This window comes from Procambarus clarkii, chromosome 18 (assembly GCF_040958095.1).
Source record: "Procambarus clarkii isolate CNS0578487 chromosome 18, FALCON_Pclarkii_2.0, whole genome shotgun sequence".
Classification (NCBI taxonomy): domain Eukaryota; kingdom Metazoa; phylum Arthropoda; class Malacostraca; order Decapoda; family Cambaridae; genus Procambarus; species Procambarus clarkii.
Genome location: NC_091167.1, coordinates 13957619 through 13981423, shown reverse-complemented (window position 1 = coordinate 13981423; position 23805 = coordinate 13957619). Strand labels below are relative to the sequence as shown.

Here is a 23805-nt window from a genome sequence, read left to right as displayed (position 1 = left end):
TGATGAAAAGTGGTTTGGATACAAGCCTTGCAAGGAAGAATACCTAGGATTAAATCCTGAGCAGGATGAGGATTGGCCACCATTCCTTCACTGTTTGCTTTTATGCCCCCAGCACTAGTTGCAAACCTAAATGTAAAATAAAACCAAATTATGTTCTGGGGAAAGCAAAAAGTGCATGAGCTTTAAAATGAGTTAAGGTAGGTAGAAAGCTTAGCCTGCAGTCAGGTCCGAAGTTTTCTGCTCTTCTAGCCTTTTATTACTTTTGTGTGGGGAGCCCCTTTGGCTCCCCACACAAAAGCTCCCCAGATTCCGTCTCTCCAGAGCCGGAACTGAGCTTCCTCAGGTTCCGGCTCCCCAGAGCTGGAACCTGACCCCCTCAGAGAGGCACAGGGAGCAATGGCTTAAGGAGACCCCTGTGTATTTGGGGATATTTCTTATCTGCCATCGACCGAGGTTAGGCACTCAGAAAGGTAAGCATCTCAAAACAAACCCCACATGGTAGAAATTGTAAAAACCCAAGACTGAACATAGAAATAGAACTCCCTAAATTAAAAAGGAAACCACCAAACAAGCAGTTTTATTCACCGCCACCGCACTGCTTGTCCGCTCAGCCCTCCCCTACCTGGGAGGGGGAAAAGGAGAGCCTCGGACCCACTCGCCAGCCCCTCGCACCTCAATTCGTGACTGCATGAAGCGCATCTGGGGAGGATGTCGACTTTGGCCTCAAAATTTGCTGGATTTTGTTCCCTTGTGGTGTTTCCTGCTGTTTGTGGCATATTGGCCAGGTGTAACACACTGTACCAAGGACTGCATGCGCTTAGGGCTGCCTTCCCTAAATGCCCTGTGAGTACTACCCTTGGGTTCTAGGGTTACCTTCCCTGGTGCTCTCGGGGTTCACTTACGTAGGGGTTCCTACTGCTCGGCAGTTGCCCCACTCATGGGGCCAACTGGGGTTTAGTGGCCTTTGTTTTGCCTTGGATAGGAAGTGGTGGTGTTGCTGGTTTGGGATGCAAGGTGCTGCTCGGCACACCTACCAACGCGGCAGCCGTGTTCCCTGTTCCTCCTCTTGTGGTTGTGCTTTTGCAGGGGTTTTCTTTTCTTTTTGTGGGGAGCCTTTTCGGTTCCCTGGAGCTATCGGGCTAATGTTATATTAGACCGGGGCATTAGTCTAAGGAGTTCGACCAACCGGGGACCACAAGCCAGAACCTGGCCCCCCTCAGAGGTTGCTGGGAGCAATGGCCCTGGAAACCCCTTCACCCCCTGTTGTTGGGGTTTTTCCTTATCTGCCATCGACCAGGGTTAGGCACCCAGAAAGGTAGGCATAACAAAACAAAGCCCCACATGGTAAAAAATGTACAAAGAAAAACCGAAAAGAGATATAGAAGTCCCTCCAATCCTAAGGAAACAAGCAAACAAGCAGACGTCACACTCCACTACCTCGCCGCTCATCCGTGCAGCCCTCCTCTCCCCAAGAGAGGGAGGGGGCACCCCAGACCTCCCCGTAGTGGCTATCCAACACTCCAGTTCGTTAGCTAATGTGGTCCAAGGCCAAGGTGGACGTTTTCTCTGGCCTCAATTTCCAAGGCGGTGTTTTTATTTCATGGCGAGCACTGTAGTGTTGTTGTGTGTGGTGGCCAGTTGTTCCTCATCAGTACCAGGGCTGCATGCGCTTAGGGGATTCCTTCCCTAGGTGCCCTGTGAGTACTGCTCTTGCAGTCCCTGTGGCGTAGTGTTAAGATGCTTGCCTGGCAATTCGTGAGTGCTTTGTCCTGGGTTCGTATCCTGGCCGGGGAGGATTGACCAGGTGCCAATCCTTAACTGTAGCCTCTGTTTAACCCAACAGTAAAATGGGTACCTGGTTGTTAAACGATTTGCTGGGTTGTATTCCGGGGAACATAGGATTAAGGACTTGCCCAAAATGCTACCGTGCTAGTGACTGTACAAGAATGTATGTACAAGAATGTAATGTGTGTTAGGGTTCCCTTCCCTGGTGCGTTCGGGATGACCATTTCTGTAAGAATTCTTGCTGCTCACCATTTACCCCGCCCTTGGGGCCAGCTGGGGTTTCGTGGCCCTTGTTTGGTCTTGGGTAGGGAGTGGTATCGTGTTGGTTGTGGCATAAAGGTGTTATGCTGCCTACCTACCTACGCAGCGGCCTGTTTCTTTCCTCTAGGGACGTTGTACTTTTGCAGGTTTTTTTTTTTTTTTTTGCCTGATGGTGGTGTGCCTAACGTAGCTATCGTTCCACTTATAATATTTTGGTGGCACTCTGCTAGGTCCCCATGATTATACACATCGCAGGGGTTTCAGTGTTTTGATCTTCCCTTTGTTAGCTTTGGGTCTTAATCGGTTAGCAACACCTTGCCTGGGCTTCCCATAGCAGTCAGTCTATGGGCTCTAGAAAATCCTGACGGGGCTCGGTGGACAAATGGATGCATCTTCAGAGTTCCAGCCTGCCTTGTGTAAGTTCAAAGGTTGCTGTGTGCCATTGTCTCAGGGTGACAGTCCCCTCTTTTGCCTCCATCATGCTGCCTGTTGGGTCAACGACACCATTGACCCAGCGTCTTGCGAGCTGTGTTCTCTTCTTGTTCTCCAGTTCTTTTCTTATGACATTACTGTTAGGGTACAGGCAGCATTGCATTGCATACTAGGTTTAGGTTGCTGCAGTGCACTAGGTTGGTTTCCCGCCTGGATGCCCCACGGCTGCCCCACTTTGGTTATAGGGACATAAACCTGGGGACGTTAGTCACTTCGACTTTGGGTCAGTCCGCGCTTTCTGGTCCTTCCCCTGTTGTTCATCCTGCACTTTTGCCCCCTGCATCCGGCTCCATAACATCTGAAGGTTTCGGAGTCGGAGCAGGATTTAGTTGATAATGAGACTCGGAAGCTTCGGGGGTTGCCCCATTCTGGTTGGGGATGGAAGCATTTGAGCCGGTTCCTCCTGCTGAGGCTTCTGGGTCCTACCAGCAAGCCCCCTTCTTTTCAGCCTTTTCCCTGGAATCTGCTTTTTCTTCAGTGGTGGAGGGTATGGAGGACTGTTCTGCCCCAGGTTCCGACTTGGAGGATCCCAGGGCTGGGGTGGAATCGATCTAGGGGCCTTAGGCCCCCTTTGACCTCAAAAGGGTGTTGGTGCCCTCTTTGCAGGGCTTGTTGTTGCATGGGGAGTTCCCCCCCCCCCCCTTTCCCTGTATGAGTATGATTTGAGTTCGGTTCCTCCCCGGGTTTAATTCCAGGGTCCCCTTGGGTTCCTTGGCCTCGTCCTTCCCGGAGATTTTCTGCTTCTCATATTTCCCTGAGGGAGGTTCAGGAGGCTCTTGTTGCACACCTCCTGCGAGACCCGGATTCCGCCTCCATTATGGATCCGTCCTTTGAGTTTGGTTATTCTTCCCCGTTTTGGGTGCGTTTGGAGGTTCCGGAGTCTTCCTGGCTGGCAGACTGCCCTTTCTTTTTGTTGGGGGGTGTGGCATGGGTTCTGTTGGTCATGCACGCTTGAGTGGCAAGAAACATCTACCGTTCTGCAGATTTACCTGGGGGGCGAGTTTGAGCGCCTTAATGCGTGCTTGTATGTCCCTGTGCTTTTTCGGGATGTTGGCCTTGTGCAGCTGCATGTGCAGGTTCCTTCCCTTTCGGCATCCTTGGTTGAAGACGATTTGCGCGCCTGTTGGCACTTGACTTTGGTCTTGTGCTTTTCCCTTCTCGAGCTATCTTCTGCCTGGCTTGAGGAGGATGTGGAGGCATTGAGTACTGGGCCTTTGTCTGGTGTGCTGTCCTTGGCGGCGTGGTCATGGGCTACACTGTTGAAGCTGTTTGCGCCTATCCTGAAGGAAGTGGTGTGTCTGTTCTTTGTTTATCGCCTCATGTGCCATCAGGCTGTGCTCGCTCCTTCTTTGGAATCTTCTTGGGCCCTGGCTCTTGGGTTTTCATCTCCATTTTGTCCGTTGCTGTTTACAGAGGCTGCTGTCACATAGTTTCTGCAGGCAGCTTCATCTAATTGTCATAATATTTGGGACTTGATGGTTCTCTGGGGTGGCCATCCTCAGCCTTCTCAGAAGGGTCGTGCCATGGCTCAGGGTTCTGCTGGTCGATGTGGGCCACTGTTGCCAGCTTCTGAGCCGACGTTGCCTTCAGAGCCAGCATCATCTGGTTCAATGGGGGTGGGAGGCTCGCTCTGTTCGCTCACACTTGGTTCCACGATTTGTGGGCATTTTTGGTCGTGTTATCAGGCCTGTGGTGGCGTTGGGTGGCTCCTTCCCCTTCGGGGGGTGTTTGGGGCTGGAGGGGCAGTGTTCCTCCCCTGAGCTTTGTCAAGTCATCTCGGAGAGGGTGTACTTGGGTGTGGTCGAAACGACCCTGTCCCTCATGTGGTTTTCCCTCCTGTTCAGTGCGAAAACAGGACTATGCAGATTTGAGGTTCATTCTGGACTTGTCCCATCTAAACCCCTGGATTCCATGCCTCTCCTTTTAGATGATTACTATGTTTCGGGTCTGGCTTCTTTTGGAACCGGGTTCATGGATGGTTTCCCTGAACCTCGAGAACGTGTATTGGCACATTCCTATTCATCCGGGGTTCAGGGACTGGTTAGGTTTCGTGGTGGGGCATCAGGCTTACCGCTTTCGTTGCCTTCCTTTTGGCTTGAATCTGGCACCTCGCATATTCACGCGTCTTACCCGGGTTGTGGTTACCCCGTCTGCGTCTGCTAGGGGTTCAGGTCCTAGCCTACCTCGACAACTGGCTGGTATGGGCTCCCAGTCGGTCCACTTGTCTACTCGCCAGGGGTGTGGTTCTTCCCCAGCTTGCCAAGTAAAGATTCCTAGTGAACTGGAGGAAGTCCCATCTGGTTCCGTTCCAGGTTCAGACCTGGCTGGGTCTTGTTTGGGACTCTCAAACTGCTTCCATGTCTCTCCCTCCAGAGACATTGCTGCAGCTGTGGTCCTGCCTACCGCTGTTTCTGGAGGATCCCGGGTCACTTGGCTGTTGTTCAAGCAGTTATGCGGCAGTTTGAACTTTGCCATGCTGGTCTACCTGCTGGGTCGAGTTTGGTTTCAGCATCTGTTCTGGTTCCTTCGGGGACACCCTTTCCACTACTCTCACGAGCACTGATTTCATCCTTTGGGGCACTTGCATTGGCTCCTGTGTCACCGGCTTCCTCTTCCAGGTTTTCGGGGTTCATTGCCTTGGCGCCTACCTGAACTCTCGTTCGATGTGTTCACGGACTCGTCGTCTCTCAGCTGGGGCTTTCTGACCAGTGCTCACCAGGCCAGCCAGGGGTGATGGGGTCCGTCCTTCCGTTGGGCTCACAGCATGGTGAGGGAGTTTGCGGCGGTTTGGCTCTTCGCTTTCCACTTTGGGTTCGGGTCGCTCGGGGTTTGACCATCTGGCTCCATTCGGACTGTTCTCCAGTGGTTCATTGCCTGAACCACAGGGGCTCTCTTCAGTCCTTGCCTCTTTGGGGCTGATCGATTCAAGTGGCTCGTCAGCTGGCTTGTCGGGATTTGTCTCTGTGTGGTTCATATCCGGGGAGTGTACAACGTCCTGGCGGATGGACTGTCTCAGTTCATTCTTCTGTTCACGGAATAGACGGTTGAATGCCGATTCCTTCCGTTAGCTCTGCCGGACGTTCAGACTCCCGAACATGGACCGCTTCACATAGGCATCTCCCGATCTATGTGGTGCCTTTCCCTCACTGCAAAGGCTGTCACTGTGGACGCCTTTTGGCAGGACTGGTCGAGGTAGGGTTACCTGTACCTCTTCTCCCTGGTCCAGCTATTGCTTTGGGTTCTGGCTCGGTTGAAGTCCTACCAAGGGAGAGAAGTCCTTGCTGGCCCCTTGGTGGCCAACCCAGACATGGTTCCAGGCACTGCATTCTCGGTGTGCGAACCCGGGACCTTTCCCGTGGCTTCGACTCTTCCATAAGTCAGACTAGTCCAGTACACAGCTGGTTCAGACTTTTCCTCTGCTCTTCACGTCTTGTCTTCAATGGTGGGTTGATCACCATTTGTGTGGTGATCAGATAGCTTCTTTGATGGTGTCCCACCTGAGAGCTTTGTCTCGGCAGCAGTATGAAGTTTCCTGGCATTCTTTCTGCCATTTTCTCTCTCTTCATAAGTTATCTTCTATTTCTAATCGGGTTGTCTTGTCCTTTCTGTCTTGGCAGTTTCAGGACTGTCATTTGATGCCTAATACTGTCACCTCGTATCGTGCGACTCTGACAGAGCTGCTCCAGCTTGCATTCGAGGTGGATATAACTTCTGCTCCCGTTCCGTAAGCTTTTTCGTGCTTTGTTTCACCTCCGGCCTGCTCATGAGCCATCCTGGTCTTTGGATAAAGTGCTCTCCTATCTTTCCTCTCCTCGGTTTGTGGTGGCCCCTTCGGTTCAAGATTGTTTTTCCAAGGCTCTGTTTCTATTGGCATTGTCCTTTGGTTGTCAAGTTGGTGAGCTGCATGCTCTCCTCCGGTGAAGGGGTTTCTGCTCTTTCATTCCTGGTGGTAGGTTTGTTCAGTTGCAGCCTTCTCCTTTTTTTCTAGCAAAGAATGAGACAGCTTTTCTGTGGGGAGCCCCTGCGGCTCCATGGAGCTTATCGGGCTAATGTATGTTATATTAGACCGGGACATTAGCTAAGGAGTTCAGACCTACCAGGGACCAGCGCCAGAACCTGGCCCCTTCAGAGAGGTTTCAGGGAGCAATGGCCCTGGAAAACCCCCTTGTGGTTAGGGTTTTCCTTATCTGCCATCGACCGGGGTTAGGCACCCAGAAAGGTAGGCATAACAAAACAAACCCCACATGGTAAAAAACTAAAACAAAAAAACGAACAGAGAGGTAGAAACTCCCTACAATCCCAAGGAAACAAACAAGCAAGCAAACATCACACTTTACTGCCCCGCCGATCGTCTGTGCAGCCCTCCCCGCCCTGAGAGGGGGGAGGGGGGAGCCCCGGACCTCACCGCGCTGACTGCCTAGCATCAGTTCGTAAGCTAATGTCAACCGGGATAGACGCTTCTCTGGCCTCAGTTTCCTAGGCGGTGTTTGCCTTGTGTGGCGTTCACTGCCGTGTGTTGCGTTGTGTTGTGGCCAGGAGTACCTCATCAGTATCAGGGCTGCATGTGCTTAGGGGCTTCCTTCCCTAAGCGCCCTGTGAGTACTGCCCCTGTGTGACAGGGTTATCTTCCCTTGGGAACTATTCCCGTAGATGGTCTTGCTGCTCGGCATTTGCCTCGCCCTTGGGGCCAGCTGGGCTTGGGGGCCCTTGTTTGGCCCTGGGTAGAGACTGGTATTGTGTTGGTTAGGGCGTCAAGGTGTTGTGCGACCTGCCACCTAAGTGGCGACCAGTTCCTGTTGCCTCTGGAGACGGTGTACTTTTGCGGGGTTTTTCTTTTATTTTTATTTTCATTTGCCTGGTGGGCATCTGCCTAGTGTGGCTATAGTTCCACTGGCTGTGTTTGGTGGCCCTCTGCTAGGCCCCCGTGATTGTACACGTCGCAGGGGTTTTCAGGGTTGTCCTCTACCCCCTTGTTATTTTTGGGTGTTTAACCGGTTAGCAACACCTTGCCCGGGCTTCCCGTAGTTGTTACCCCTACGGGCCCTGAAAACCCCTGTCTGGGCTCTGTGGACCATTGAATGTGTCTTCCGGGTTCCAACCCGTCTTGTACGGGATCGTTGGTTGCTGTGCCCTTGTCTCCGGGTGACAGTCGCCACTTTTACCTCCGTCATGTTGCCTGTTGGGTCACTGACACCTTGACCCGGAGTCTTGCGAGTGATTCTCTGCTTGTTCTCCAGTACTCTCCTGATGTTACTACTGTTCAGAGTACAGGCGGCATCCGTGTTGCAAGCTAGGTTAGGTTGCTGCAACACGCTAGGTTGGTTTTCCACTCTGATGCCCCGTGGCCGCCCCGTTTTGGTTAGGTGTTGTTTGTACTTTTCTATCCCTGTTCCCAGCTTCAGACCGTCTGCGGGTTTCGGGGTCGGGGCGGGGTTTAGTTGGGGCCGAGACTCGGGCAGTTTCGGGAGCTGTCCTGTTCGGGGGTTGGGGACGGAGGTTTTCGAGCCTGTTCCTCCTGCCAAGGCTACTAGGTCTTACCAGCGGCTCTTTCTTGCTGCCTTTCCCATGGACTCTTCCTTTTCTTTAAGGGCGGAGGGCTTGGAGGACGGCTCTGCCCCGGAGCCTCTGTTGCGGGTTTCCGGGACTGTTGGGGATGCCTGCTAGCAGTTCTGGGGCGGTTTGCCCCTGCCTGGGTTTTCTGCTTCTGGGCGGAGTTTTTCACATATCCAGTCTGCTTGCTTCCCACTTTTGCTGGCGTGTTTTCGTATCTTTTGCGTCGGTCACAGCCCTCTGTTCTGGTGGCCATTTTCTTCTGCAGGTATCCTGGCGTGGCCACCAGGGCGGCGTTGCAGTTTGTTTACATGCAACTGGGTGTGCAAGTGAGCATCTTGGGTGAGTGTTTTCACCTTTTTCAGGGGTTTTCTTCTCCTGTTGTCGTTTCTTTGCTTTTCTGCTGTTTTCTGCCCATTTTCTGTTCCTCTGGGAACGTTTGAGTGTTGATTTTACACCAGGTTTTCCGTTTTGGGTCTGGGCCCTAGGGTTTGGGCTCAGTGTCCCTGTCTGTTATGCTTGCTCCCACACCTTGTCCCTTGGTTTTCGGTCTGTTTTGACCATTTCCCTGGGGATCTGACTGGAGGCTGTGCTTTGCCTTTATGTGGTGTATCTCCGCCGGCAAATGTGGTGGATTGGGCTCCCCCTGGTTCAATCCCGGGTTCCTTTGGATTCTTTGGTTTCATTCCGGAGGTTTCTTCCTCTTGGGCCCACTTTGTGGGTTCAGGGGGCTTTGTTTCCTCGTGTGAGACCCGGTTCTGCCTTCTGGGGTTCCGGGTCTTCCTGGCTTGCAGACTGATCTTTTTGGGTCTTGGCACGTGTTGTGGTCGTGCTGGGACTTTGGGGTTTTGTTGTCGAGGTGGGCCTTTTAATGCAGTTTTGTTCCTTCTTCGCCTGGCCGGCGTGGTGCTCTCTGCCCACTGGTCGGTGGCTTGAAATTTTCTTTTCACGTGTATGTGTGTGTACACGTGTACATGTACATGTGTACACTGTGTGTGTACTCACCTAGTTGTGTTTGCGGGGGTTGAGCTCTGGCTCTTTGGTCCCGCCTCTCAACCGTCAATCAACAGTTGTACAGATTCCTGAGCCTATTGGGCTCTATCATATCTACACTTGAAACTGTGTATGGAGTCAGCCTCCACCACATCACTTCCTAATGCATTCCATTTGTCAACCACTCTGACACTAAAAAAGTTCTTTCTAATATCTCTGTGGCTCATTTGGGCACTCAGTTTCCACCTGTGTCCCCTTGTGTTAAATAGACTGTCTTTATCTACCCTATCAATTCCCTTCAGAATCTTGAATGTGGTGATCATGTCCCCCCTAACTCTTCTGTCTTCCAGCGAAGTGAGGTTTAATTCCCGTAGTCTCTCCTCATAGCTCATACCTCTCAGCTCGGGTACTAGTCTGGTGGCAAACCTTTGAACCTTTTCCAGTTTAGTCGTATCCTTGACTAGATATGGACTCCATGCTGGGGCTGCATACTCCAGGATTGGCCTGACATATGTGGTATACAAAGTTCTGAATGATTCTTTACACAAGTTTCTGAATGCTGTTCGTATGTTGGCCAGCCTGGCATATGCCACTGATGTTATCCGCTTGATATGTGCTGCAGGAGACAGGTCTGGCGTGATATCAACCCCCAAGTCTTTTTCCTTCTCTGACTCCTGAAGAATTTCCTCTCCCAGATGATACCTTGTATCTGGCCTCCTGCTCCCTACACCTATCTTCATTACATTACATTTGGTTGGGTTAAACTCTAACAACCATTTGTTTGACCATTCCTTCAGCTTGTCTAGGTCTTCTTGAAGCCTCAAACAGTCCTCTTCTGTTTTAATCCTTCTCATAATTTTAGCATCGTCCGCAAACATTGAGAGAAATGAATCGATACCCTCCGGGAGATCATTTACATATATCAGAAACAAGATAGGACCGAGTACAGAGCCCTGTGGAACTCCACTGGTGACTGCACGCCAATCGGAGGTCTCACCCCTCACCGTAACTCTCTGCTTCCTATTGCTTAGATACTCCCTTATCCACTGGAGCACCTTACCAGCTACACCTGCCTGTCTCTCCAGCTTATGTACCAGCCTCTTATGCGGTACTGTGTCAAAGGCTTTCCGACAATCCAAGAAAATGCAGTCCACCCAGCCCTCTCTTTCTTGCTTAATCTTTGTCACCTGATCGTAGAATTCTATCAAGCCTGTAAGGCAAGATTTACCCTCCTTGAACCCATGTTGGCGATTTGTCATGAAGTCCCTTCTCTCTAGATGTGTTACCAGGTTTTTTCTCACGATCTTCTCCATCACCTTGCATGGTATACAAGTCAAGGACACGGGCCTGTAGTTCAGTGGCTCTTGCTTGTCGCCCTTTTTGTATATTGGGACCACATTTGCCGTCTTCCATATTTCTGGTAGGTCTCCCGTCTCCAGTGACTTACTATACACTATGGAGAGTGGCAAGCAAAGTGCCTCTGCACACTCTTTCAGTATCCATGGTGAGATCCCATCTGGACCAACAGCCTTTCTAACATCCAGATCCAGCAGGTGTCTCTTGACCTCCTCTCTCGTAATTTCGAACTCTTCCAAGGCCGCCTGGTTTACCTCCCTTTCTCCTAGCACAGTGACCTCACCTTGTTTTATTGTGAAGACCTCCTGGAACCTCTTGTTGAGTTCTTCACACACCCCTCTGTCATTCTCTGTATACCTGTCCTCGCCTGTTCGAAGTTTCAATACCTGTTCTTTCACTGTTGTTTTCCTTCTGATGTGACTGTGGAGTAGCTTTGGTTCGGTCTCGGCTTTGTTTGCTATATCATTTTCAAAACTTTTCTCTGCTTCTCTTCTCACCCTGATGTACTCATTCCTGGTTCTCTGGTATCTCTCTCTCTGCTTTCTGGTGTTCTGTTATTCCGGAAGTTCCTCCACGCCCTTTTGTTCAGTTTCTTCGCTTCCATACATGCCCTATTATACCATGGATTCTTCTGATGCTTCTTGGATTTTTGTGTGTGTGTGCACATGTGTATGTGCATACGCACATGTGTAATTACCTAAGTGTAGTTACAGGATGAGAGCTACCCTCGTGGTGTCCCGTCTTCCCAGCACTCTTTGTCATATAACGCTTTGAAACTACTGATGGTCTTGGCCTCCACCACCTTCTCACCTAACTTGTTCCAACCGTCTACCACTCTGTTTGCGAAAGTGAATTTTCTTATATTTCTTTGGCATCTGTGTTTAGCTAGTTTAAATCTATGAATTCTTGTTCTTAAAGTTCCAGGTCTCAGGAAATCTTCCCTATCGATTTTATCAATTCCTGTTACTATTTTGTATGTAGTGATCATATCACCTCTTTTTCTTCTGTCTTCTAGTTTTGGCATATTTAATGCCCCTAACCTCTCCTCGTAGCTCTTGCCCTTCAGTTCTGGGAGCCACTTAGTAGCGTGTCTTTGCACCTTTTCCAGTTTGTTGATGTGCTTCTTAAGATATGGGCTCCACACAACCGTTGCATATTCTAGCACACTGTGTGTGTGTATTTATATGTGTATGTGTATATGTGCATATATATGTATGTGTATATACATAATATATATGTGTATATGTGTGTGTATACTTTTTCTGTTGGAAGGGGCAACTGTTCCCTTCTCTGTTGACGGGGCGCTGGGGGAGCAGCTTGCTCTGTTGACTCTCGCATGGTCCCGCAGTTAGTGGGCACTTTTGCTTGTCTTCCGGCTTCTGGTGGTGGTGGTGGACAGCTCCTCCCCGTATGGGGGGTTCAGGGCTGGCAGGGTGGGCTTTTTTCCCTGCGCTTCGTCATGTCATCTTAGTGGGTGCGTTGGATGTGGTCGATCTGCCCCATCCTTCTGGTGTTCCAGTCTGCTCTATGCAGACACGGGCCTGGCGAATCTGCGGTTCTTCTGGACTTCTTCAGTCTGCGCCCTGGATTCTATGCCCTCATCGGAGGACTGTTGTCTCCTGTCAGGCTTCTGTTGGGGCCGGGTGCCTGGATGGTGGCCCCTGGACCTCCAGGTCAATTCTTGGCACATTCCTCTCCAGTTTTCCGGGACTGGCACAGTTGGTGGTGGGGCTACAGGTTTGCTGCTTTTGTTGCCTTCCCTATTTTGTAATTGGCACCTGGTGTATTTACGCATCTTTACCGGATCTTGGTGCCCTGTCCGAGTCTGCTTGGGATTCGGTGTCTGGCCTACCTCGACGACTGGCTGGTGTGGGCTCCTAGTCGGTCCGCTTGTCTGCTTGCGAGGGTTGTGGTTCTTTCCAGATCGCCGGGTTTGGTTTCCTAGTGATCTGGAGGCCGTTCCATCTGTTTCCGTCCCGGGTTCGAACCTGGCTGGATCTTGTTTAGGGCTCTTGGGCCACTCCTTGTCTTTCCCTTCAGAAGTGTTGCTGCGGCTGTGGTCCCTCCCACCTTCGGTTGTTCATGAGGGGGTTCCCGGGTTGCTTGGCGGTTGCTCGAGCAGTTGTGCAGGAGTCTGAACTTCGACATGCTGGTCTGCCCGTGAGGTCGGGTTTGGCTTCGGCGTCTGTTTGGTTCGTTCGGAGACCCCCCTTCTGCCTCTTGCAATCGTTGGGTTTGTTCGTCCGGGGATCTTGTATTGGTGCTACATCACCAGCTTCCTCTTTGGGTTTTCGGAGTTCCGTGCCTTAGCACCTCCCCGAGCCTTCGCTCGATGTGTTCACGGACGGGTCATCTCTTGGCTGGGGCTTTGTGACCAGTGCTCATCAGGTCAGCCGGGGATGGTGGAGTCTGTCCGTCCGTCAGGCTCACAGCACGGTTCGGGAGTTCGTGGCTGTCTGGTTTGCGCTTCGGAGGGTTCGGGTCACTCGGTGCTCTACCATTCAGCTCCATTCGGACTGTTCTCTGGCGGTTCTTTGCCGGAACCACAGGATTTCTCTTAGGTGTTTGACGTTTGGGGTTGGTCCCTTAGAGTGGCTCGTTTGCTGGATTCTCGGGGTTTGGCTAACCATGAGGTTCATGTCTGGAGTGTGTCCTACGTCCTGGCGGACAGCCTGTCTCAGTTCATTCCTGTTTCCGGTTTGGCCAGTCATCGCTGACTCGTTTCGTTGGCTCTACCAGACGTATGAACTCCTGGCCATGGACATCTTTGAGTCGGCGTGGTCTAGGCGTCGCCCATTCTATGTGGCTCCCATACCCGCCTTTGAGGCGTTCATGGTGGATGTCTTTCGACAGGACTGGTCAAGGTGGGGGGGTACCTGTTCCTCTTCTCCTGGTTCAGCTGTTGCTTCAGGTTCTGGCTCGGTTGGAGCCCATTCCCACGAGAGTAGTCCTTATGGTCCCTTGGTGGCCGGCCCAGCTTTATTTTCAGATGCTGCCTGATAGGTGTCCGAACCCGGGGCGATTTCCCGCAGCTCCGCCTCTTTCGGCAGGTCGGACCGGTCCTATACATGACTGGTTCGGCCTTCTCCCCGGCTCTTAGTGTCTGGTATTTTGACGCGGGTATCACCATCTCTGTGGTGATCAGGTGGCTTTGTTGACAGTGCTCCACCTGCGAGCTTCGTCTCGGCGACAGTATTGTCGCCACCGTTTCTTACTGTCGCCTCGTTTTGTGTGGTGCTGGCGGAGCCGCTCTGGCTTGCGTTCGGGGTGGATGTCACATCTACTCTGTTCTGTACGCTTTTTCATGTTTTGTTTCACCTCTGGGCTGCTCATGCGTCACCTGAGCCGTCCTGATCCTTGATCAGGGTTCCCTCTTATCTTCTCCTCAGTTTGTGGTAGCCCCTTCGGTTCAGGTTTCTGCTCTTTGGTTCTGTTGGTAGGTTTGTACATTTGCAGCTTTTATCCGTCCATCTGGTGACGGTCGAGGCGGCTGCTTTCCGGAGGGGTCCTTGGGTTATTGATGCTTGATTGGTTCGGCTGATGGTGCGTCCTGTGTTGTCCGGTTGCGCTTTTTTGCCGTTACCTGAGTATCACGTCTGGGGATGTGCTATGGGTTGATCCGGTTCCCCTTTGTTCCCTGTTTCAGGGCTCGGGTGTCCCTGGTCGTCCGCAGAGTTTTTAAGTCTTCCAGCCTGCGGTCTGTCCTTGCACCCGTGCTCTTCGTATGTTTGCAGCTTTCGCCGCAGTGTTGGTGACGTCTAGGGCTCATTTTGGGCGCAGGGATTTGAGGGTCGCACAGGTTCTTGGCTGCCCATTTCTTAGGCGCGTGTCTGCTCCTGTGCGTTCTTGTTGCCTTGGTCGCAGGTTGCAGCCTGTTGTCTCGGCCTCACGTTGCGGAGTTTGTGGCGGTCACCTCCCGGGTCAGCCCTTTCTTTTCCTTCTCTTTGAGTATGAAGCTCCAGGGAGCCGTATAAGGTTCCCACAAAAAGCCAGCGTTAAATGTAATGAAACGCCATTTTCTGGGTGAGCCCCGGAGGCTCCCTGGCAACCCTCCCTCTCATCGGTCGCCGTTTTTTTCGCGTTGGTTGAAGCTTAGCTTTCGAACTGATGCTAGGCAGCTGGCACGGTGAGGTCCAGGGCTCCCCCCTCCCTCTCTCGGGGTGGGGAGGGCTGCACGGATGATCGGCGCGGCAGTAAAGTGTGATGTTTGCTTGTTTGCTTGTTTCCTTGGGATTGTAGGGAGTTTCTACCTCTCTGTTCAGTTTTTTGTTTTAGTTTTCTGGGGAAGCCCCGTCGGCTCCCCGGAGCTATCCAGGCTGAATGAATATGTATAACTTTCTGGCATCAGTCAATGCATGGAGTTCTTGCCTACCAGGGACCATGAGCCAGAACCTGGCCCCCTCTAGAGAGGCACGAGGAGCAATGGCCTATAGAGACCCCCCTTATGATTGGGAGCATTCTATGTCTGCCATCGACCGGGACAGGCACCCAGAAAGGTAGGCGCCCCAAAACAAACCCCTGTTCTGGTAAACTATTGCACCTGAAGACCAAACAGGTGGACAGAACTCCCCAAACGAAAATTAGCCCTCATGACGTCATCATGTCGCAGTGTCGCCGTCTGCGCAACCCCCCCCCCCTCCCCGGGAGGGGGAAGGGGGGAGCCCCAGACCCCACTGTCGGCGACCCAACCATTAGTTCTCAGGCTGATGGGATCTGGTGCGGTCGTGCCTCTGGCTCCTGTTTGCAGTTGCAGTTCTGTTCCTGGTGGTGTGAGCTGTCCCTTCCAGTGGTGTGTGGGCCAGGAGTATTATTGCACGGTACTCGGGCTGCATGCGCCTAGGGTTATCTTCCCTAGGTGCCCTGTAAGTACTGCCCTTGGGGCTTAGGGCTACCTTCCCTGGGTCGCCTTGGGGTCTACCTCCGCTGTGCCGTGTACTGCTCGGTACTTGGTCGCCCTTGGGGTCAGCTGGGGTTTTTCTTGCCCTTGTTTGTCTCTGGGTAGGGGGTAGTTTTCATCACTGGCAGGGGCGCGGGGTACTGCACAGCTAGTTTTCACCATTAACAGCAGCCGGCTCTGTTCCGCCTGGGTACGTTGTCCTCTTGCGGGGTTTTTCTTTTGTTTTTGTTTTTTGCCTGGTGGGGGGGTCTGCCTGTTTGGTCCCATCGCTGTTCTTGGGGTTTGTCTCCAGATTGACTAATTGGTGGTACTCCCCACTTTGCCCCCGTGAGTGTACACGTCCCGGGGGTTCAGCTATAGCAGTTTGTTGATAGTTTTGGGTGCCGGTTCGCGGTACCCTGCCTGGGCTTCCCTTAGCATGTTATCAAGGCTAAGGGCTCTGGTAAACCCTACGGAGGCTACGTGGTCCGATGGATGTGACGCCTGAGTCCCCCCTCGCATCCTGCGAGTTTGACGGTTGCTCTGTCCCCTTGTTTCAGGGGGACACTCACCGGTTTTGCCTCCGCCATGCTGCCTGTTGGGTCGGTGATTGTTTTGACCCAGAGTCGTGCGACGTGTGTTGTCTGTACGTACTCCAGTTCACCCAGGCTACTGCACCTGATATGCGGGTGAGGGCAGCTGAGGCATAGCATGCTCGCTTTAGGTTGCTGCAACGCGCTAGGTTGGTCGCTGCCCCGGACGCCCCGAGACTGCCCCGTTTTGGTTATAGGGACCCGGACTTGGGGGTGGGGGTCACTTCGGCTCTGGTTCCGTCCGCCCCTCCAAGTCCTTCCCCTTCTGTTGCTCGTTCGGTCCCCCCCCCCCCTTCTGCCGGCTCTTAAACGTCTGAGGGTTTCGAAGCCGGGGCTGGGTTTAGTCGGTTGTGAGACTCGGGCGGTCTCGGGGGTGTCCCCTTCTGGGGCAGTGGCGGAGGCATTCGAGCCTGGTCCTTCTGCTGAAGCTTCTGGGTCTGGCCAGTGGGCCCCTTTTGTTCCTGCTTTGTTGGCTGCTCCCATCTTTTCTTTGGGGGTGGGGGCTCAGGAGGACGGCTCAGCCCCGAGCCCTCTGGGTGAGGTTCCTGGGGTTGGGGAGGGGTTGGCTTGGGGGCCTTGGGCCCCATTGGACCCCGCCTGGGTTTTTTTGCCCGCCGAGCGGGGCTTGGTGTTACAAGGAGAGGGGTTCTCTTTCACTCCCTCCGCGTACGAATTGGATTTGGTCTCCACCCCTCCCTGGGTTCGGTTCCGTGATCTCGAGGGTTCTTCGGTTCCATCTTTTCAGAGGTTTCCCGCTTCCCGTGTTTCGGCTTCGGAGGTGCGGGAGGCCTTGGCGGCTTACCTCTTGCGTGACCCGGATTATGCCTTCCTGATGGCTCCTCGTTCCTTCGTGTACGGATTCCCAGGTTGATGCTGGTTTCGTTATGAGGTTCCGGAGTCGTCCTGGTTGGCAAACTGTCCTCTCTTTTCATTGGAGGCTTGGCACACGTTCTGTCGGTCCCGCATGCTTGAGTGGCGAGAGGTTTCCTTGGCGTTGCAGGTTTTCCTGGGGGGCGCTTTCGAGCATCTGAATGCTTGTTTGTTCGCCCCTGCCCTTCCACGGGATGTTGGTGTCATGCAGCATCACGTGCAGGTTCCTTCCCTCTCAGCTGCCTTGATTGCGGAGGATTTGCGGACTCGTGGCCTGCTTGCTTCAGCTCTGTGTTTCTTTTCCCTCCTTGAGCTATCCTCGGATTGGCTCGAGTTGGATGTGGGAGCGCTTGGGGCCGCTGCCTGGTCTGGTGTGCTGCCCTCGGCTGTGCGGGCGTCGTCTGCTTTGTTGAAGCTCTTCGCGCCCATCCTGCGTGATGCCGTTTCGCGGTTCTATGCTTTTCGCCTCGAGCGTCGTCAGGCGGTGCTGGCTTCCTCCTTGGAGTCCGCCTGGGCCCTGGCTCTTCGTTTGTCCTCGCCCTTTTGTCCGTTGCTGTTAACGGAATCTGCTGTGGGGCAGTATCTGCTGGCGGCCTCGGTCAGTTGTCGGCCTATGTCAGAGTTGTTGTTGCTCCGGGGGGCTCGTGGGGGGCCTTCCCGAAAGGGTCGTGCCAGGGCTCGGGGGTCTTTTCGTCGGGGTAGACCTTTGGTGCCAGATTCTGGGCTGGCGGCGCCTTCGGTTCTGGCTGTTGCTGGACAGAGTGGGCTCCGTCCTGTTCGCTGCCTTGGTTCTCGCAAAGCATGTCGGCCCTTTCGCGGTTCACCCCATTGACAGGGCGATAGGCGGGCGGCTCGCCCGGTTTGCCCATGCCTGGTCCCACGATTCATGGGCTTTTCGGCTCGTTTTGCACGGCCTGTGGTGGCGTTGGGTGGCTCTTCCTCCCTCGGGGGGTTCAGGGCTGGCGGGGCAGGCCTCTTCTCCTGCGCTCTGTCGGGTCATTTCGGAGTGGGTTCGCTTGGGCGTGGTCGAAACGACAAAGTCCCTCAGGTGGGTTTCCCGCCTGTTTCCGGTTCCGAAATGGGACTGTGCGGACTTCCAGTTCATTCTGGACTTGTCCCGTCTGGGATCTCAGGAATGCGTATTGGCACGTCCCGGTTCATCTGGAGTTCAGGGACTGGCTCGGTTTTGTTGTGGGGCGTCAGGGTTACCGCTTTCGTTGTCTTCCCTTCGGGTTGAATCTGGCGCCATGCGTTTTCACACGCCTCACTCGGGTCGTGGTGGCCCGCCTGTGTCTGCTAGGTGTTCGGGTCCTGGCCTATCTCGACGACTGGCAGGTTTGGGCTCCCAGCCAATCCGCATGTCTGCTCGCCAGGGATTTGGTTCTTTCCCAGCTCGCCAGGTTCAGGTTCTTGGTGAACTGGAGGAAGTCCCATCTGGGTCCCTCTCAGGTTCGGTCTTGGCTGGGTCTGGTTTGGGACGCTCATGCTGTTTCCTTGTCCCTTCCTCTGGTGGCTCTCTTGCACCTGTGATCCTGTCTTCGCCCGTTTCTGAGGGGTTCCCGGGTCACAAGGCGGTTGCTCGAGAGTTTGTGCGGGAGCCTGAACTTTGCCATGATGGTCTTCCCGCCGGGTCGGGTGTGGCTTCGTCGGCTGTTCTGGTTCCTTCGAGGCCGGCCCTTTCGCCTCTCTCGCGATCGTTGGGTTTGACCTCCGGGGGCTTTGCGTCGGTTGCTGCGTCGCTTCGGGTAACTCGTCTGCTGAGTTCTGCTGCTGATGTCCGGGGGGTGTCCAATGTCCTGGCGGGCGGCCTGTCTCGGTTCCGTCACCTGTCCTCAGAGTGGACGGTCGATGCCGACTCCTTCCGTTGGCTGTGCTGGATGTTCGGGACTCTGGACGTGGATCTCTTCGCATCGGCGTGGTCGAGGCGTCTCCCGGTTTATGTGGCGCCCTTTACCGACTGCGAAGCCGTCGGGGTTGACGCCTTCAGGCTGGACTGGGCGAGGTGGGGTTACCTGTACCTCTTTCCCCCGGTTCCGCTGTTCCTCCAGGTCCTGACTCGCTTGGAGACTTACCAGGGTCGTGTTGTCATTCTGGCCCCTTGGTGGCCGGCCCAGCCTTGGTTTCAGGCGCTGCTTGCTCGGTGTCCATACCCGAGGGTCTTCCCGTGGCTCCGCCTCTTTCAGCAGATCTGTCCAGCCCTGTACGAGGCTGGTTCCGTCTTCTCCTCAAGTCTTCGTGTCTGGTGTTTTTGACTCGGGGTTTATCATTCGTTGTATGGTGCTCAGGTGGCTTCGTTGTTGGTCTCCCACCTGTGTGCTTCGTCTCAGCGGCAGTATGAGGTTTCCTGGTGGTCCTTCCGGTTTTTCCTATCACTGCGTCGGTGTTCTTCGGTCTCTGATAGAGTTGTTCTGTCCTTTCTCTCTTGGCTGTTTCAGGACCGTCATCTTATGCCGAATACTGTCGCTTCGTATCGTGCGGCGTTGGCGGAGCCGCTTCAGCTTGCTTTCGGGATTGATGTTACTTCCACCCCGTTTCGCAAGTTATCTCGGGCGTTGTTTCACCTCCGGCCTGCTCATGCACTGCCTGAGCCGTCTTGGTCTTTAGACCGCGTGCTCTCGTTTCTCTTTCTGCCCAGGTTTGTGGTGGCCCCTTCCGTTCGGGATTGTCTTTCCAAGGCTCTTTTCCTGTTGGCATTGGCCTCGGGGGGTCGGGTTGACGAGCTTCATGCTCTCCTCCGGCGCCAGGGTTTCTGCTTTTTCGGTCCTGGTAGTCATTTTGTTCGTTTGCAGCCGTCTCCCTCTTTTCTGGCGAAGAATGAGACGGCTGCGTTCTGGAGGGATCCGTGGGTTGTTGATGCTTGGTTGGTCAGGCCGGGGGTGCATCATGTGTTGTATCCGGTTGCGGCTCTCCGCCGTTATTTGCACGCCACGGCTTCTGTTGCCGGGGATGCGCTCTGGGTTGATCCGGTTTCCCTTCTTCCCTGTTCCCGGGCTCGGGCCTCTCAGGTTGTCCGCAGGGTTATTAAGTGTAGCCAGCCTGCGGTTTTTCCCTGGGCCCACTACGTTTGTAAATTTGCTGCTTTGGCGGCTGTCTTTGGCAACATGTTTTGGGTGGACATTCGGGCCCGGGGTTTTTGGAGATCGAACAGGGTCCTGGCCGCTCGCTACCTGGTGAATGTTCCTGGGCCTCGTCAGGCCTGCGTTGCTTTGGGTCGGCGGTTGCAGCCAGTTGTCTCGCCTTCGCATTGAGGAGTGAGGACGGCCGCCGCCCGGGTAAGTCCCTATTTTTTCCTTATCTTTGGGTAGTTAGCTCCGGGGAGCCGACGGAGCTTCCCCCAGAAAACCAGTGTTGAATGTAATGAAACGCCATTTTCTGGGTGAGTCCCAGAGGCTTCCCAGCATCCCTCCCTCCCTCCGGTCGGCGGTGTTTTTTGCGTTTTTGACATCCAGCCTAAGAACTAATGGTTGGGTCGCCGACGGTGGGGTCTGGGGCTCCCCCCTTTCCGACGGCGGCGTGGCGACATGATGACGTCATGAGGGCTAATTTTCGTTTGCGGAGTTCTGTCCACCTGTTCGGTCTTCGGCCGCAATAGTTTACCAGAACAGGGGTTTGTTTTGGGGCGCCTACCTTTCTGGGTGCCTGTCCCGGTCGATGGCAGACATAGACTGCTCCCAATCATGAGGGTCTGTATAGGCCATTGCTCCTCGTGCCTCTCTAGAGGGGGCCAGGTTCTGGCTCGTGTTCCCCGGTAAGCAAGAACTCCATGCATTGACTGATGCCAGAAAGTTATACATATCCATTCAGCCTGGATAGCTCCGGGCAGCCTCCAGGACTCGCCCAGAAAATGGCGTTTCATTACATTCAACGCTGGTTTTTTACCATGTGAGGTTTGTTTTGTTATGCCTACCTTTCTGGGTGCCTAACCCCGGTCGATGGCAGATAAGGAAAACCCCAACCACAAGGGGGTTTTCCAGGGCCATTGCTCTCTGAAACCTCTGAAGAGGCCAGGTTCTGGCGCTGGTCCCTGGTAGGTCTGAACTCCTCAGCTAATGTCCCGGTCTAATATAACATACATTAGCCCGATAAGCTCCAGGGAGTGTCCGAGGCTCACCCAGAAAATGACGTTTCATTACATTTAACGCTGTTTTTTTTCGGAGGGGTCCTTGGGTCATTGATGCTTGGTTAGTCAGGCCGGGGGTACATCATGTGTTGTGTCCGGTTGTGGCTCTCCACCATTATCTGCTCGCTTCAGCTTCGGTGGCTGGGGATGCGCTATGGGTTGATCCAGTTACCCTCGTTTCCTGTTCCAGGGTTTGGGTCTCCCAGGTTGTCCGCAGGGTTAAGTCTAGCCAGGCTGCAGTATATCCTCATCCCAATGATGTTAGGAAGTTTGCTGCATTGACTGCTGTGTTTGGCAACATGTCTTAGGCTGATATTCGTGTACAGGGATTTTTGGAAGTTGAAAAGGGTCCTGGCAACCCGTTATTTGGTTAACATTCCTGCCCCTGGGCATTCCTGTGTTGCTTCGGTTTGCAGGTTGCAGCCAGTTGACTCATCTTCGCTTTGAGAAGAATGTGGTGGTCGCCTCCCGAGTAAGTTCCTTTATTCCTTATCTTTGGTTATGTAGCTCCAGGGAGCCGAAGGGACTCTCACAGAAAACCAGCGTTGAATGTAATGAAACACTATTTTGTGGGTGAGCCCCAGAGGCTCCCTGGCAACCCCCCCCTCCCTCCGGTCAGCAGTTTTTCACGTTATTTGATGCTTAGCTTCTGAATTGGAGTGCTGGGTAGCCAGGAAGGGGAGGGCTGCACAGACAATTGGTGGCAGAGGAGTGTGATGTTTGCCTGTTTCCTTCAGATTGGAGGGAGTACTGCCTGTCTTTTTGGTTTTTAGTTGTAATTTTCTTACCGTGTGGGGTTTGTTTTGTTATGCCTACATTTCAGGGTAGGCATAATAAAACCTCGGTCGATAGCAGATAAGGAAGACCCCAACCACAGGGGGATTTTGCATGGCCATTGTTCCCTGAAACCTCTCTGAGGTGGTCAGGTTCTGGCTCGTGGTTCCTGGTAGGTAGAACTTCATAGACTAATGCCCCGGTCAAATATATTGCACATTAGCCTGATAGCGCCAGGGAGCCTCCGAGGCTCACCCAGAAAGTGGCGTTTCACTATATACAATACTGGTTTTTTACTGGTATTTTATCAATACTGGTTTTTTATCGGTTTCTGTGCAATATCTGGAAAGTACTGTATCTCTTTCTATATACAGGTTACTGGCCATTTCCCAGGATACAACCCACAACAGTGTGCTAACACTTGAAGAGTAACTTACTCTTCTGTGTTAACACAGAAGAGTAAGGGGAGACATGATCACTACTTACAAATTTTTCAGAGGAATTGACAGGGTAGATAAAGATGAACTGTTTAACACGGGTGGTACACGAACAAGGGGATACAAGTGAAAACTGAGTACCCAAATGAGCCACAGGGACATTAGAAGGAACTTTTTCAGTGTCAGAGTAGTTAACAGATGGAATGCATTAGGCAGTGATGTGGTGGAGGCTGACTCCATACACAGTTTCAAATGTAGATATGATAGAGCCCAGTAGGCTCAGGAATCTGTACATCAGTTGATTGACAGTTGAGAGGTGGGATCAAAGAGCCAGAGCTTAACCCCCGCAAGCACAATTAGGTGAGGACAATTGGGTGAGTACTTGGGTACCTATTTACTGCTAGGTGAACAGTCATTTGGTATGAAGAAATGTGTCCATACATCTATCCTTGCCTGGAATATGCACCCATGTTCAGTTGATTTAGAGAAATATTAACAAATAAATTAGAAAAAGAGGAAACAGACTAGAAATGCAAATTGAAAATTAATTGTAAATAGAAGTTTGAAATACTGAACAGTACAAAAAGATTTCTCCTGCTTTGTATGTGCTCACATATATCTTCCTCATAGGAAGGACATTTTCCAACATTTTTCCTTTCCTCAGATGGTGAAGAGTCGACCGTACTCGGGAAAGTCAAGGCCCGGCACCCCAGCCTTGCCTCAACGTCGGGGCATGGATTATCTCTCTGGGCTCAACAACCGCCTCGACTCTCTCGACCAGCAGCTACATCACACACATGACTCGCTCAATAATATGATGAAGGCTATAATGGATAGACTTGATCAGATAGAGAATAAGGGGAATAAGGGTGGGAGAACATCTAACAAGTAGCTATAGACTCCTATGTACAGAAACATGTATTAATCATTCAATATACTGTATTTAATTTAGTTACACTGTAGATGAATTATTTTCATAAAACAGAGCCAGAGAGAGATATACTAAATCCATACATATCCATACTAAATCTTGTGTTTAATATGGATAACTTAACAGGGTAAATGACTGATAAAAATTTTGTCTCTCCCTCTGGTGATAATACTATTTACTATGTGAGGCAGTACATTTTTAACGATGTTTTAATTTTGTCATCTTGAAACTAGTTTACATGAGTCGTTTGTGTTGCACCACGGGGTGACAAAAGATAAAATAGATTCAAGATAACATTTATTGTTATGCTATAGAATTTTGCAAATCATTAGTGTATTGTCCATGGCTATGCCAAGATATGCTTCAAATTTGTCATTGTAACTCTTATATTTAATTTACTTTATTAATTTTTATTTTTATTTTACATATATTTACTGATGCTGTAAATCTGAACCTTTAGGAAAATGTTATCAATTTTTCTAGGACTAGCATCTTGTGGCCTCCTGAAGCTATCTTGCTGAGATGGCTTCCAACTACTAGGTCACAACAGTCATGAAGTTCTGTCTAGCCTACCAAGGACCAGAGCCAGAACCTGGCCCTCTCACTGAGGTGCTGAGAACAGGTGACACTCTGCCACCCCACTTGGAAAGCATCCAGAAAGTCATAGAACTAATACAGACCACTGCTGGGTTCAAAGAGACCAAAGCCTCAATAACTGGCAAACGAAATCCTTCAACAATGTAAACAAATGATTGAATCTCAAAACA

At 52.4% G+C, this 23805-nt stretch overlaps 1 protein-coding gene across 1 annotated transcript in view; it reads left to right on the top strand.

Moving 5' to 3' along the window:
- LOC123754691 (transient receptor potential cation channel subfamily M member 4) overlaps positions 1-23445 on the top strand; it is a gene marked incomplete in the record, with an annotated part of 261293 nt that extends 237848 nt beyond the window's left edge. The window contains 1 exon segment of the mRNA XM_069326277.1: positions 22772-23445. Coding sequence (XP_069182378.1) covers positions 22772-22999 — 228 coding nt within the window.
- Between the last annotated feature and the right edge of the window lie 360 nt (positions 23446-23805).